Source organism: Hemitrygon akajei, chromosome 9 (assembly GCF_048418815.1).
Source record: "Hemitrygon akajei chromosome 9, sHemAka1.3, whole genome shotgun sequence".
Classification (NCBI taxonomy): domain Eukaryota; kingdom Metazoa; phylum Chordata; class Chondrichthyes; order Myliobatiformes; family Dasyatidae; genus Hemitrygon; species Hemitrygon akajei.
The window spans coordinates 148,668,000-148,684,418 of NC_133132.1; the positions used below are offsets into that span (position 1 = coordinate 148,668,000).

Consider the following 16,419-nt stretch of genomic DNA (forward strand, 5'->3'; position numbering starts at 1 on the left):
CCTCACTACAGGTTTCAATGTTAGTGAGATAAATAAACAAACCTGAACACCAGCAGAAAACGATTAACGTTTAAAAGCACAACCAGTTTGATAAATTCTATACGTACTTCTTCTGAGAGACCTGGGTTGAGATGGAAAGCAGACTGGAAGCCCGATTGTACTCATACGCTGCACCAGATTTGCAACGCTTCCTGGTTTTTCTCGTTTGCTCACTTGATTTTCTTCTTTAGCATCCGTATCTCTTTTTACTTCCTGGAATAAAAACGGCAGAGATGAACATGGTGTAACAACGTAATGCAAGCAAACTCTTTCAAACACAAGAAAGTTGACAATACCATTGAACTGCAATGAATTTATTTAAATTATCCTTAGCTTCTCTACAAGATTCTTCAGTAAAATATATAGGGTTCAGAATGTTGACGTGCAAAAAAGTTAATAACCCACAGCGAAAGAATTTTCACCTGCACACGCAAAGAATCGGAAGATCATTTCCCAGTTTCTAGTAATAAGAAACAAATTCAAATTAAAAATGTTATACTGGGTACTTTCCTTTTAAAGGATATGCACAGAACTTCAGTTTATTAAATAAAATTGAGTATTATACGTAATGACTAGCTACAGAACGTCTACCATTGACAAAGAGTTCAGTGAATCAGGCAAAGCTTCGAGTAACAGTGGAGTCAGCGATTAGAGGAACAAGCGGGAAGATGGAACAATGGCCAAAATCGGATCAACAGTGATATTACTGACTGGTGGAACAGACTGAAAGAGACTGGTGACGTGCTATTTCTTATGTTTTTATATATTCGTTGTGGAAATCCTCTGACTCATTTTTATGTTCACAAGAATCCATTAATCCTATTCTTCCCTGTTGGATTTGCACCTCCACTACTCCCAAGGTCAGCAAATACAAAAAATATCTTTCTGCATAAGACATACCGTAGATTTCGCACTACAGAGCGCACCTGATTAAAAGCCGCTGGCTCTAATTTTAGAAAGAAAATCAATTTTGTACTTGTACAAGCTGCACCGGATTTTAGGCCGCACCGGATTTTCGGCCGCAGGTGTCCCACATTGTAATATGAGATATTTACACGGAAAGATATTACACGTGAGGATTTTTTAACTTTTAATTAAATCCATATGGTAACATAAACAAATACATATTGCAAATGCTTTTTTTCGAACCGTGCCTGTAACGCGGCTACTTTTAAATATACGTTGCGTATACTTTTTTACTGAACAACATTCCAATATCTCCTAACGACTGGTAAAAAATATATATACTGCAGCCTACCAGGAAAAGTTATTGATCGCCTTTAACTTAAAAGCAGCGTTCGCTCAGATCTAATGCCGCTCGCGTAATGCGCTCGCCCCCCTCCTTCCCGTTTATCGCAAACCGGTATTTTTCCCACAAGACGCGGCGAAACCGGGTGTGACGTCATAGCATCCCGTGATGTAGTACAGAAAACAAATATAGTTAAAACACTTCTAACTTTAACTAGAAAATGAATTACTAAGCGAAAATATTAGAAACTAAATAACTGCCATAAAGGCAGCACAATGCTTTTCTTCGAGTGTTTTCCATGTTGATGAGGGTGAGTACAAATGACTGATTTACAATAATTTAATTGTGAAAGTGCGCTTGATTTATCGTACAATTTCATTGGACCTCTGTGAACTACTCATCAATTTTATTGGTCTACTGTTACGAGGCAAAATGTTTTTGGCGGCATGAAAAAAAATCATGCATTAGCCACACCGTAGTAAAGGCCGCAGTGTTCAAAGCTGTTCAAAATGTGGGAAAAAAGTAGCGGCTTATAATCCGACATCTACGGTACTCCCTTATTAACTCTGTTCAGCATAAAAATACCACTGTTCAAGTCTGTTCATTAACTCGCCTTTATCTGTTACATAGAAACATAGAAAATAGGTGCAGGAGTAGGCCCTTCGGCCCTTCGAGCCTGCACCGCCATTCAGTATGATCATGGCTGATCATCCAACTCAGAACCCTGTACCTGTTTTCTCTCCATACCCCCGATCCCTTTAGCCACAAGGGCCATATCTAACTTCCTCTTAATTATAGCCAATGAACTGGCCTCAACTGTTCCCTGTGGCACAGAATTCCACAGATTCACCACTCTCTGTGTGAAGAAGTTTTTCATCATCTCGGTCCTAAAAGGCTTCCCCTTTATCCTTAAACTGTGACCCCTCGTTCTGGACTTCCCCAACATCAGAAACAATCTTCCTGCATCTAGCCTGTCCAATCCCTTTAGAATTTTATGTGTTTCAATAAGATCCCCCCTCAATCTTCTAAATTCCAGCGAGTATAAGCCTAGTCGATCCAGTCTTTCTTCATACGAAAGTCCTGCCATCCCAGGAATCAATCTGGTGAACCTTCTTTGTACTCCCTCTATGGCAAGAATGTCTTTCCTCAGATTAGGGGACCAAACTGCACACAATACTCTTGGTGCGGTGTCACCAAGGCCTTGTACAACTGCAGTAGAACCTCCCTGCTTCTGTACTCGAATTCTTTTGCTATGAATGCCAACATACCATTTGCCTTTTTCACCGCCTACTGTACCTGCATGCCCACTTTCAATGACTGGTGTACAATGACACCCAGGTCTCATTGTACCTCCCCTTTTCCAAATCAGCCACCATTAAGATAATAATCTGTTTTCCTGTTCTTGCAACCAAAGTGGGTAACCTCACATTTATCCACATTAAATTGCATCTGCCATGAATTTGCCCACTCACCTAACCTAACCAACTCACCCTGCATCCTCTTAGCATCCTCCTCACATCTAACACCGCCACCCAGCTTCGTGTCATCCGCAAACTTGGAGATGCTGCATTTAATTCCCTCGTCTAAATCATTAATATATATTGTAAACAACTGGGGTCCCAGCACTGAGGCTTGCGGTACCCCACTAGTCACTGCCTGCCATTCTGAAAAGGTCCCGTTTACTCCCACTCTTTGCTTCCTGTCTGCCAACCAATTCTCTATCCACATCAATACCATACCCCCAATACTGTGTGCTTTAAGTTTGCACACTAATCTCCTGTGTGGGACCTTGTCAAAAGCCTTTTGAAAATCCAAATATACCACATCTACTGGCTCTCCCCTATCCAGTCTACTAGTTACATCTCTTTTAGCCCAACAACCACAAAGCACAACATTCTTCCAATTCTTCTGCATCTCCCCAGTGTCTTCAGCATATTACTTGTCCTCTACAACTCAACCCTAAAGGCTGTAAATCCTTTCCTCAACTTCTCATGCTCACTGCCCTTTTTGTCACTAATAATCTGTTGTACAGCCTCTTCATGTTAATGCTTGTTCTACAGGAGTCATAACATATATCATCATCTTTGGTTTAATGTCAATTTAGCTTGTTGGAATGACATCCATGAGACCACACAGCCATTTACTCAAAACAGAACATGCCCAAAATTATGTCTACTCCAGTTGCCTTGTCCATCAAAAATAACACCCAGCATTCTTCCCACTCAAAATATTATCATGCCTCTCCTTTCTCACTCCCCCCAATCATTTCCCACACTAGCAAACTTTCACAGTCAAGAAGTTTCTTCAAATTCTGATTTTTTTCTGGTGAACATTATGCAGTGAAATGTGCTCTACACACAAACTACACATTTTGTCTCCTTAATCATTTTCAAGACCTCCATTAGGCAACCCCTCATTCCTTTCTTTACAAGGCAGCATGCCCTCATAATTCTGATGATAGTCTCACAAATCTATTATGTAACCCTATTTTGTGCATCTGGATTATGGTCATATGGTAACCAACATTATTCTTCTATGGCCATCTTCAGACGATAACCAATAGACTCAGCATGTTCTAACCATGAATTAAAAAAATCTCAAGTGGTACTACTTTAGAAATAAACTCAGTACTTAGAATCATAGAAATCTACAGCACATTACAGGCCCTTCGGCCCACAATGTTATGCCAACCATGTAACCTACTCTAGAACCTGCTTTGTATTTCCTTTCCGCATAGCCCTATTTTTCTAAGCTCCAAGTAACTCACTAAGAGGCTCTTAAAAGACCATATTGAATCCACCTCTACCACCTTCACTGGCGGTGCATTCTACACACCCACCACTCTCTACGTGAAAAATTTGCCTCTGACATCCCCCTCGTACCCACTTCCAAGCACTTTAAAACTATGCCCCTGGTGTTAGCCATTTCAGCCCCGGGAAAAAGCCTCTGACTATCCACACAATCAATGCTTCTCATCATCTTATACACCTCTATTCAGGTCACCTCTCATCTTCAGTTGCTCCAAGGAGAAAAGGCTAACTTCACTCAACCTACTCTCATAATGCACGCTCTCCAATCCAAGCAACATCATTACAAATCTCCTCTGCACTCTCTCTATAGTATCCACATCCTTCCTGTAATGAGATGACCAGAACTTAACACAGTACTCCAAGTGGGGTCTAACTAAGGTCTTACATACTTGACTTGATTTCATGGGTTGACTCATCAGTGTTGTTTTCAGTGATCAGCATCTCCAGATTCTTTGGTACTCTGTCTATTTAGATACAGGAACAGCCTTCCAACCCACCAAACTTGAATGGACCATCAAATACCCATTTACATGAATCCCTTGAAGACACAGGAGACTTTAGATCAGAGTTTCCCCAACCTTTATGCCATGGACCCCTATCATTACCGAGGGGATGGTGAACCCAGGTTGGGAACACCTGCTCCAGATGTTTGGAATTTGGAGTGGTAAATCATCTGCTGGAAGAACTCGGAGTCAAACAGCAGCTGAGGAAGGCAGGGATTTTCCAATGGTTCAGGTTAAAACTAAAAATGTCCTTGTGCAGGGTCTCTACCCAAAACCCTTTAAAGTTTATGTATTTCTTTCAATATGGTTACACCTTTCAATTATGAAGTTTTTGAAAATCATCCCCAGTCCAATTCTCACACACTAATTTGGTTCCATCACAAAATTAGAAACTTCTGTTCTTGATTCTAAAATTAGACCATTTTGGCAACATTTCAAGACATTTTGGCAGCCGTGGATTCTGTCTGCTCTTGGTCATCTCCAAGGAAACCAGTATAATCGGGTTATCCCATTTTATCTTTTGAAATCAATATTTTGAATCTTATTTGCAGGAAGAAAAATTTGCAGTAACGTGAAGCTGAGGGTTCCGTAGTTCATTTGATATACTCTGCCTGTCTTGTTAAGAATGTATGGAACATTAGCTATTCACTGGTCATCCAATACCAGACTTTGCCTGACATGCATATTTATGCCCTTTATTCCATTTCTTTGAATCTTTTAAAATCTATAGCTGTTACATCAGACCACAAGTTAGCATTGTACATCTGATACTTTACCTTTAGTCAAAATACACCATATAATTTGCAATTTGCTCTCTAAAACTACCCTTCTTCCAGATAAACAATGAATTAGTATTTCTACTATTTCAAAGATTTTATTCCTGAGTAGTTTGACCTCTTGTCCCAGCTTTTCTTCATCATGAGCCTGTAGAATTTCTGACTACTTTATTTAATATTCCTTATGATTTAATTTCAAAGTGTTTTGTTGTCTTTTTAGAAACACCTAATCCAACACCTCGACTTTTGACAGGTTGGAAGCATAGCAGTCATAAAAGAAGTTCTCTGGAGATGAATAGTATTGATTGGCAACACAGTGGTGTAGCAGTCAGCCAAATTCCAAGGTCTATTTCAGACCTTGGGTGCTGTCTATACAGAGTTTGCTTCTCTTCACGTGATGGCCTGGGCTTTCACTCAAATTCCCAAAACTGTAAAAAGGTTCTGTAAATGGGAAAGTAATGACAATCAGAAAGGGAAGTTGCTGGAGACCATAACAGAGAAACAGTATCAAGACTACAGGGAATAAATCCAGAGGGTATCAGAACTCATTTGACTGGTCTTCTCGGAATAAAAATCTCTCTTGAATCAAAGCCAAACCCTGAGCTCGGGGTTATCTAGTATAAGTATGCCAAAAAAAATTTTAAAAAAATAGTTTTGCCAACATCCTTGTGAAATATTTTGACAAATCCCTTGGAAAGTATGCTACTTACCAAAAGAATTTTCCTCTGCCAAAAGTTGACATTTATCAGGCACTCAAGATATTGAATGCTGCCATCACCAGACAAGAAACAGTCCATTCCAACATTAAGGAAGATGTTTCTTGCTTGGTATTAATCACAGTCAGGGACTTCAATCAGTCTTGTTTGAAGAAATCTTTGCCAAATTATCATCAGCGTATTACCTACAGCACTAGGGGTCCCAACACACTCAACCGCTGCTATAACAATTTGGAATTCCACGCTGAGACTACATTTTGGGTAATCTAATCACTTGGCTATCCTTTTCCTATCTGCATACAGGCAGGGGCTGAAGAGCAAGGCTCCAGAGATAAAGACAACAAAAGTGGTTACTGGAGGCAGAAGAGCAGCTTCGGGATTAATTCAAGTCAGTGGACTAGGCCGTGTTGAAGGACACAGAGAATCTGAGTGAATACAGCATAACTGTCACAGACTTTATGAAAACAGTCGCAGATAGTGTGTCCCCACAAAATAATTCAGAGTCTTCTGAATCCTCAACCAGAAGTCCTGGATGAACCATGAGAGCCAGAATCTGCTCAGGGCCAGATCAGTGGCACTCAGGTCTGGCAATCAAGATACAAAAGTCCAGGTACAATCTTTGGAAAGCCATCTCATGTGCGGAGTGGCAATTCTGAACCAAACTTGACCCAATGAAGGATGCTGAACAACTGTGGCAGGCTTTGAAAGCTATTGCCTCTTTTAAAAAGAGAAACCAAGCAACATGGGTGAAAAGATGCCTTTATTTCCAGGTGATCACAATGCCTTCTACATTTGCTTTGACCATCAAACCATGGAAGAACCTCCAGGAATTACACAGCCCCCAATGACCCTGTGATTTCGGTCTCTAAGGACAACCTGAGAACATCCTTTGGGAGAGTTAACCCATGACATGCATTCAGCCTAGATGGAATATCTGGCTGAGTACTAAAGAGCTGTGCTGGCAACTGGCTGGAGTGTTCACTGGTATCTTTAACCTCTCCTTTTGGCAGTCTAAGGTACCCACCTGCTTCAAGCAGGCTCCTATTATACAGGTACCTAAGAAGAAGATGGCAACCAGCCTCTGACTATCCTCCAGTAGTACTTACTGTACAACACTGTGATGCAGTGTTTTGAGAGGTTGGTGATGAAACATATCAACTCCTGCCTGAGAAGCGACTTGAATTCACTACAATTTGCCTATCAAGAGCAACAGGACCGCAGCAGATGCCATCTCACTGGCTCTTCATTCAACCCTGGAACAACTGGACGACAAATATTCATGCATCAGGATGCTCTTTATCCACTACAGCTCAGCATTCAATACATCAACCCCTCAAAACTAATCAATCAGTTTCAAGACCTTGGCCTCAATACCTCATTGTGCAATCGATCCTTGATTTCCTCACTTGTAGACCCTAGTCAGTTTGAATTGGCAACATCTCCTCCACAACCTCCATCAGCATGGGTGTGCCAGAAGGCTTAGCTCCCTGCTCTACTCACTTTATACTTATGTCTGTGAGGATGAACACAGCTGTGGTGCCATAACAACAACCTCTCACTCAATGTCAGTAAGACTAAGCAGCTGATTATTGATTTCAGGACAGGAAAACTGGAGGGCTATAATACAGTCTTCATCAGAGGATCAGAGGTGGAGAAGATCAGCAACTTCAAATTCTTTGGTGTTATCATTTCAGAAGATCTGTCCTGGGTCCAGCACATAGGTACCAATACAAAGGTCAACACACCATGTGCCTTCTTAACCACACAGTCAAGCTACACAGCAACTTTGAGTGTCCAATGGACTCGGACCCCAAGATTCCTCACTGACTCCACCCAAGACTCCACACTGCCAAGAGTCTTACCATTAATACTATATTCTGCCATCATATTTGACCTACTAAAATGAACCACCTCACACTTATCTGGGTTGAACTCCATCCATTTTCACGTACCATATTCCTCAGATTTATATGATTGAGCTAATAGCAATGGTGGCTTTAGAGATTCAACAATGAACACCAAATGATAGGCATGACCACATCATCCTCATGGAGTAGAATCATTACACTGAAGTACAATCCCACTTCTGCCTTTGATTTTCTCAGTTAATCACTTAAATTCAAAAATAATAAATATCAAACAAGCATTTGACATAAAACCTACGAATACTATAGAGTGCCAATTTTATGATTACCAACAAAATCTTGTTTTATTGCACAAAAAAGTCCCAGCAGCAAAATTTGTCACATATATGCTAGTTTTAAAACAAGTATTTTCCAAAGTATTTAGAAAAAGATTGTTGATGTATTTCAAAAATGAAGAAAGAAAACAAAACGTTACCCTTGTAAAGAGGCAAGATGTATGGCATGTTCACGTTCATAGGTGTTGAGATCTAACATTAAAATTTCATTCCGGTCAACAAAGAAAATTACACACGCTTGCTGTCTTCACTCTATTCTCACTGCTTGGAAAGGTTCTCAATACATTAAAAAGAAAATCATTAGCTGCTGTGATACATCTCATACTGATTCTAGAAGTTGAATGATACACAAAGTTCCTCTCACTTTACAGTAATACATGTGGTGGATTTGCCATTAGTCAGACACCAACATAAAGGATGATCTTAATTCATCCCTTTATAATCAAATTGGATTTCTTTATTTAAACGAAAGCGGGAGCCAAATTACAAACAACTTGGAAAAGGATTAGCATTTTTTTCCCCTTATGCTGTCAGTCACAAACTCAGTGGTTTTCTGAGAGGCCAAGAACTGTATGGTTCAAAATTGAAGACTGTTCACAAAATTTCCGCTGGGTGATAGCGTTTCAAGAACAAAAATTCTTTGGACTCAACAACCTTGAAGGATATGGAGGAGCGTTTTATATTTTCACTGTACGTTTGCAACAGAATATCATCTCCATTTGAATCCATTAAATATTCACTAGGCTCATACCTGGGAAAAAGTTTAAAACTATACCAACTGAAATATGAAGTCTTTAACTTACTTTGAACTGCACCACGATAACCGGCCCTTCCAGTCCAACAAACCCACACCACCCAGTTACACCCTTGTGACCAACCTACCGGCCCGCATGTCTTTGGAATGTGGGAGGAAACCAGAACACCCAGAGAAATCCTACGTGGTCACAGGGAGAACATACAAACTCTATACAGACAGTGGCGGAAATGAACCCAGATCTCTGGCGCTGTAATTGTGTAATGCTAACCACTATGCTACCATGCAGAGCACAATGGACATGGTCTGAAATCTTTGCTCCACTAAGCCACCCACCGTTCATACAAACTACAAATGCCAAGTACAGTTAACTGGGGACAGCCACCTATTTGGGACAACACTTTGTTTTAAAAAAACAAAACGAATCAACAAAATAACCAGGATTCCCTTTATTTATTTGGGGCTCTACGCCACTTCAATGGGTCAGGTGCCCGTTGCCGAACAATTCTGAACGAGCATTCACCATTTGCACTTGCGAGGCTTTTAGACGCAATGCTGTGCTGCAATCAAACAGATTTTTAAACAGCATCTGTTCGCATGTTTGTCTTCAAAAAGCAGGTAACTTTGTCACTGATGATTGGCAAGGGATAAAAAGCAGTAACAATTCAGAACTGTTTTCCTCACTGCAGTATCAAACATTCAGACTTGGAGATGCCAGAGACAGAGGGAAGTGAAAATGAAATGATCTCACTACTTCCAACAAGTTAGAAACCATGAAGAATTTGAAGGTATCAAATTCTTTGTTGTTTCTACTTTGAAGGCAACATCTTGAATGTTGCAATGAAAAGGAGCATTTGGAGGATTCATTGTGAAGGCAGTCCATAACCTGCACTAGGTGTCTGCTGATTTTGTACATATATAGTTAAAAGAACGTGATGCTGATGAATTCCTTCATCGATAAGTATTAACACAGTTTTACAGTACTGCAGCAGTATTGATTACATTCTAATTGTTCTATACTTCATTTAAACACATAATATGATACTCAGTTTGTCGTGTATATACATTTTTTTAAACCATTTCCATGATACTCCAGATAACTGGGACAGCCACTTAAATGGGCCAAATGTACCGGTTCCAGTATGTCCCAATTAAGCAGAATCCACTGTATTTTCTTTGTTCAATGCTAATGAATGGCATATAACAAGGTATTTAAGTGAGGCAATGAAGATTCACTTTTAATGAAAAAGTGATTTGCTCAAACCTTTGGAAATTACAGTTTAGACTTCAACTGCTTTGCACAAGAATGAGATTCGGACGTTCTGCAGATTAATACACTGAATGGTGCCTACGTGTCAGTATCCGCAGCACGCGAATTCTGAAAAGTGAAGCCTGCATAATAACCAGTATTGGCCATTATGATGCTTTTGGGAATACAGGTGTCCCCCGCTATTCGAACGTTCGCTTTAAGATGTCCCGCTGTTACGAAAGACCTATATTGGTACCTGTTTTCGTTAACCAAAGAGGATTTTCACTTTTACGAAAAAAAAGACGCCCACTTTATACGTGTGCTTACCCCGAGAAAGATTACAATGACCGTGAAGACTTGTGAGGGCAGTTGTTTGCGCATGCGTGTACATGCCGATTTTTTTTCCTCCAAATCAATTTTGACTCGCTGTCTTCCCAATTTTTATAAGTGAAACTACACTGTACCTACAATATTTCTACTTTATATGGGCTATATATTTATCATATCATTCCTACTTTTACTATATGTTAGTGTTATTTTAGGTTTTATGTGTTATTTGGTTTGATTTGGTAGGTTATTTTTTGGGTCTGGGAACGCTCAAAAAATTTTCCCATATAAATAATGGTAAATGCTTCTTCAATTTATGACATTTCAGTTTGCAAACGGTTTCATAGGAACGCTCTACCTTCGGATTGCGGGGGAAACCTGTACCCATAATAGGTACAATGTGAACCTCTCCTTCACCTGGTTTTGTGTCAATTGAAATGCCCTTTGATGTATACGTTATTTTATTCGCAGCTGGAGGTTGAAATTATGCCTTTTTTCACTGACATTTTCCGAAAAACCAAAGTAATTGATATTGCTAAATGCTAAATTAAACAAAATTGTCCTAAATTGGACCTCTACCTTTGTGATGCAAAGACTTTTCCTAAAAGAATTTGAAATTCCTCAAGTCTCAAATGATGAATTTTCATTGCTATAACTTTTTCAGATGATGTAAAATCTTTAAAGCACCATATGGCTCAGCAAAATATTCAAATGCATACTATGTAATTTAAAGGGAAATAGACAATAGGTGCAGAAGTAGACCATTCGGCCCTTTGAGCCTGCACCGCCATTTTGAGATCATGGCTGATCATCTACTATCAATACCCGGTTCCTACCTTGTCCCCATATCCCTTGATTCCCCTATCCATAAGATACCTATCTTGCTCCTTCGTGAAAGCATCCAGAGAACTGGCCTCCACTTCCTTCCGAGGCAGTGCATTCCAGACCCCCACAACTCTCTGGGAGAAGAAGTTTTTCCTTAACTCTGTCCTAAATGACCTACCCCTTATTCTCAAACCATGCCCTCCGGTACTGGACTCTCCCAGCATCTGGAACATATTTCCTGCCTCTATTTTGTCCAATCCCTTAATAATCTTGTATGATGCAATCAGATTCCCTCTCAATCTCCTTAATTCCAGCGCGTACAAGCCCAGTCTCTCTAACCTCTCTGCGTAAGACAGTCCGGACATCCCAGGAATTAACCTCGTGAATCTACGCTGCACTTCCTCTACAGCCAGGATGTCCTTCCTTAACCCTGGAGACCAAAACTGTACACAATACTCCAGGTGTGGTCTCACCAGGGCCCTGTACAAATGCAAAAGGATTTCTTTGCTGTTGTACTCAATTCCCTTTGTAATAAAGGCCAACATTCCATTCGCCTTCTTCACTGCCTGCTGCACTTGCTCATTCACCTTCAGTGACTATGGACTGTGGAAATGTGGATATTTTGCAAATAAATCAGAAAATTGTAATACTCAGCAAGCCAGGCTGCAAATGTGAAAGAGAAACAGCGTTAATATTTAAGGTTGAGATGTACTTACAAAGTTTTCTGTTTCTATTCGAGATTTTTGCACTTCTTTATTTTTGAAATTAATCCCATATTCATGGGATACAAACCATAAGCAGGAGGCCAGGCAGCTAGTTACACATATGTTCAAGCTTTGTAACTAGCTACCAATCAGCTTCCTCCTCCAGCTCTTTCCCAATAATCCTATTAAAGCAGTTCTCTTTTAAGAATCAACCTTTCAGGAAATGCATTCATTAGCACACACTGAGTAAAAAGGACATTTTTCATGCCTGGAATAAAAATAATATTCAAAGATCTCACCATGGTTTGCATTCTTGAAACATCAGTTGGCACACTAGTGCTTTTTGCCAAAGGGTTGGCAGCTCTGGGTCTGCTTGCTGGCTTACGTAACACTAATACTCAAATTAGTGTCACGCACAAAAAATGCTGGAGGAACTCAGCAGGCCAGACAGCATCTATGGAAAAGAGTACAGTCGACGTTTCAGGCCGAGACCCCAACAGGACAGGAAAAAAATGCTGAGGAGTAGATTTGAAAGGTGGGGGAAGGAGAAGAGACAAACGGCAGGTGATGGGTAAAACTTGAGGGGGAGGGATGAAGCAAAGAGCTAGGAAGTTGATTGGTGAAAGATACAAAAGGCCATGGAAGAAAGAAAAAGTGGGGTGGGGGGGGGGAAGAAGGATGAGATGGACGGGCAAGGAGATAACATGAGAGAGGGACAAGGGGATGGGAAATGGTGAGGGGTGGGGCAGCATCACTGGAAGTTTGAGAAGTCGATGTTCATGCCATCAGGATGGAGGCTACCCAGATGGAATATAAGGTGTTGATCCTCCAACCCAAGTGTGGCCTTATCCCGACAGTGGAGGAGGCCATGGATGGACATATCAGAATAGGGATGGGAAGTGGAATAAAAATGGGTGGCCACTAGCAGATCCCACTTGTTCTGGCAGATGGAGCGTAGATACTTGGCGAAGTAGTCTCCCAATCTACGTCGGGTCTCACCGATATACAAGAGGCTGAAATTAGTATGACTGGCTTTCAGTAAGGAAGAGACTTTAAGAAAGCAATGTCAGTAGCAGAACGGACCATACATTTAATGCTCTTCCCAGAATTAGCTTCACTAGTTGCAGACGAACTGAAATATACATCTCATGCTGGATTTACCGGGTCACTGCATAGGGCTTTTCCCCCCCTTTATTTTGGTTATATATTTATAATTTTGAGTGGTGGACACTATGGAATGCTTCAGGCCAATTACAAGGGCTTGCAGAAAGAAATACTACAGATGCTTGAATCAAGAGCAAAAGATAAAATGTTGGAAGAACTCAGAAGGTTAAGCAACACCTGTGGAGCCAAAGAAATGGCTAGCATCTTCAGTTGAGACCCTGAGAGATAGAAATAAGATGCCCACTATATAGAAATGAGGGGGGGGGGCAAGGTAGAGGCTGGTAGGTAATCAATGGAACCTAGGGAGGTGTGGTGGGCTGAAAGGTAAACCATAGGAGAAGAAACTAGATGGGTATTTGGGCAATGGACTGATGCAATCAGATGCAGGATCGTAGTGAACAAAGGGCGAGTGAACACAAAGGGATCAGTGAGACTGGAAATGGAAACTAGTGGACGACGATTCCCTGAAACTGGAAAACTCAACATTTACGTCATTGGATTGCAGGCAGTCTGAGCAGCATACAAGGTGGCGTTTTTCTATGGTTGCGGAAAAGGCTGAGGACAATTGGTGTGGGAAAGTCAGGGGAAGTTAAAGTGGCACTAAATTAGAAGTTCAAGGCGGGTGTCGGTGACAGAATGCAGGTGCCTTGCAAAATGGTTGCATAATCTACATTTGGTTTCACTGACGCCAAGGAAGCCACATTGCAAGCACTGAATGCAACAGATCAAGCTGGAGGGGGTATATGTGAATTTCTGATGCAGTTTAAAGTACCAGATGCTTTTCCTCACAAGTTGTGTTTGAAATGGACTCAGAAAACTGCCAGCATTTGTCAAAGTTTATTATCATTTGCACAAGTACAGGTGCAACAAGAAACCTGCTTGCTGCAGTAGCACGGACACATAATACTAGAGATGTGACGTTCAGAAGAAAAACAAAATTAAATTAAATTATGCAAAAATTAGACAAAATAAATAAATCAATTTGCAACAATATCAAATGGCCTCTAAAATATTCAATCTGCACAGATATCTACAAATTCCACTCTTTTGATGAGTTCTTTTTTCCTTTATTAGCTATACTTGCAATGCACATTGTTTCAAATAAATTCAAGGGGGAGAGAGAGCGCGCGAGAGAGAAAAATATGAGGCAATCTGGTGAAAGGGGACGAGGACGGGTCAGGATGGAGAAGAGAAGATAATGTCTCCCACGAAAAGTTTAACAATAACGGCCTCAATCTGCCACGCACAACAGAGCAGATCGAGGCATTTGCTCACACGCCTGGGCAAAAGCTCTGGACCCAAGTGAAGACAGAAGCACAAAATCTCTTACTCCAGCTGTTATTCCTGAGAAACTGGTGATGGATTTTTCTTAGGATTTAATAGGCCAACACCGGTTGGCAGTTCTGATGTTCGACCTACAGTACCATAATTTGGTGGAAAAGCAACACAGCCACTAATCTAAATGGAAATGTGAAGAGAGCAGCCGCCTCCTCTTTATTGAAGTCAGATGATTTTTGAACCTTTTGAATAGATATTTTATCGATAATGTTGTTGATTTGTTTAAATAATGCTTTAATGCTATCCAAGTATTTTTCAGTGAATGTGCCAAAGAGAGAACATGTAAACTCCATACAGACAAGATATCAGGACTAGTCCCAGACTGCCCAGGCTGTGAGGCAACAGGTCCAATAGCTGGAATGTTGTGCTGCCCAGGATGATCTGGGATTATGCCTCATTCACATTCAGTATTTTCATTCTTCAGTAATTCAATCAATATGATTTTTAAAAAGATGCATGCATAAAAAGTCTTGGCAACAACAATCTTTTCTTCAAATTTTAAGATTATGAGAGAAACAGAAATGCATCAAATATTTTGTACCAATGGCACAGATATTCAGAGGTGAACGAGTTGGTAGTGGGAGAGTGGTGTAAGGGTAGGATGTGACAATAAGACGTGTAGAATTAGGCCATTTGGCCCATTGAGTCTGCTCCACCAGTCCATCATGGCTGATTTATTAGCCCTCTCATTCCCATTCTCCTGCCTTCTTCTGGAGACCTGTGACGCTATGACTAACGAAGAACCCATCAACCTCTGCTTTAAATATACCCAATGACTTGCCCTCCACAACCATCTGCAGCAATGAATTCCACAGATTCACTGCCCCCTTGATTTAAAAAAATATCATCAGCTTTGTTCTAAATCTGGGGTTCCCATCCTGGGATCCATGGACCCCTTGGTTAATGGTAGGGGTCCATGGCAAAAAGGTTGGGAGCCCCTGTTCTAAATGGACATCCCTCTATTCTGAGGCTGTGCCCTTTCGAAAGATCCTCTCCATGTCCATTCTATCTTGGCCTTTCAATATTCAGTAGGTTTAAAATGAGATTCCGCTTCATTCTTTTAATCTCCAAAGAGTACAGGACACAGCCATCAAACACTCATCAAATATTAACCCTTGCATTCCCAGAATCATCCTCATAAGCCTTCCCTGGACCCTCTCCAGTACCAGCGCATCTTTTCAGTGCACAAGTGTAAAGGAGAACAAAATAATTTTTACTCTGGATCCGATTAAACACAAAGAAAAACACAATAAGATAAGGACAACAAATAAAAATAAAACCCAACATATATAAATACATAAGATAGCTAATATACGTAAATTGATTGTATGTCCATTAAGTGACGCTAGGCACATAAGGTGACTGACAGAAAATAATAAAGTAGTGGAAAGTAGTGGTGGTTGGGGGTGCAGAGGGGTGGGGTAGTGGGTGGAGGTGTTTGGGGAAAGTAACTGTCAAGTCTGGTGGTTCTGCTGTGACTGCTACATAGCCTCTCTCCTTGATGGGAGTGGGACAAAACCAGTCCAGGAGCAGAGTGGGTGGTGTCCTTCATGGTGTTACTGGTCCTTTTGCAGCAATTTTCGGTATACGTGTCCTTGATGACAGGTAGGCTGGTACCAGGTATTCGTTGGGTAGTTTTGACTACATACAGTGCAGTGAAAGGGCCCAAAACTGCTCACAATACTCCAAGCATGTTCTGAACAATGCGCTAAAAAGCCTCAGCATTACATAAAAACACAAAATTCTGGCAGAACTCAGCAGGCCA

At 40.8% G+C, this 16,419-nt stretch overlaps 1 protein-coding gene across 3 annotated transcripts in view; it reads right to left on the bottom strand.

Moving 5' to 3' along the window:
• Positions 1-16,419, bottom strand: part of cd2ap (CD2-associated protein) — a 200,761-nt gene that overhangs the window by 95,893 nt on the left and 88,449 nt on the right. For all 3 annotated transcript variants that reach the window (XM_073057253.1, XM_073057251.1, XM_073057252.1), the window contains one exon: positions 108-252. In XM_073057253.1, the coding sequence (XP_072913354.1) occupies positions 108-252 (145 nt within the window). The remainder of the gene's footprint in view (positions 1-107; positions 253-16,419) is intronic.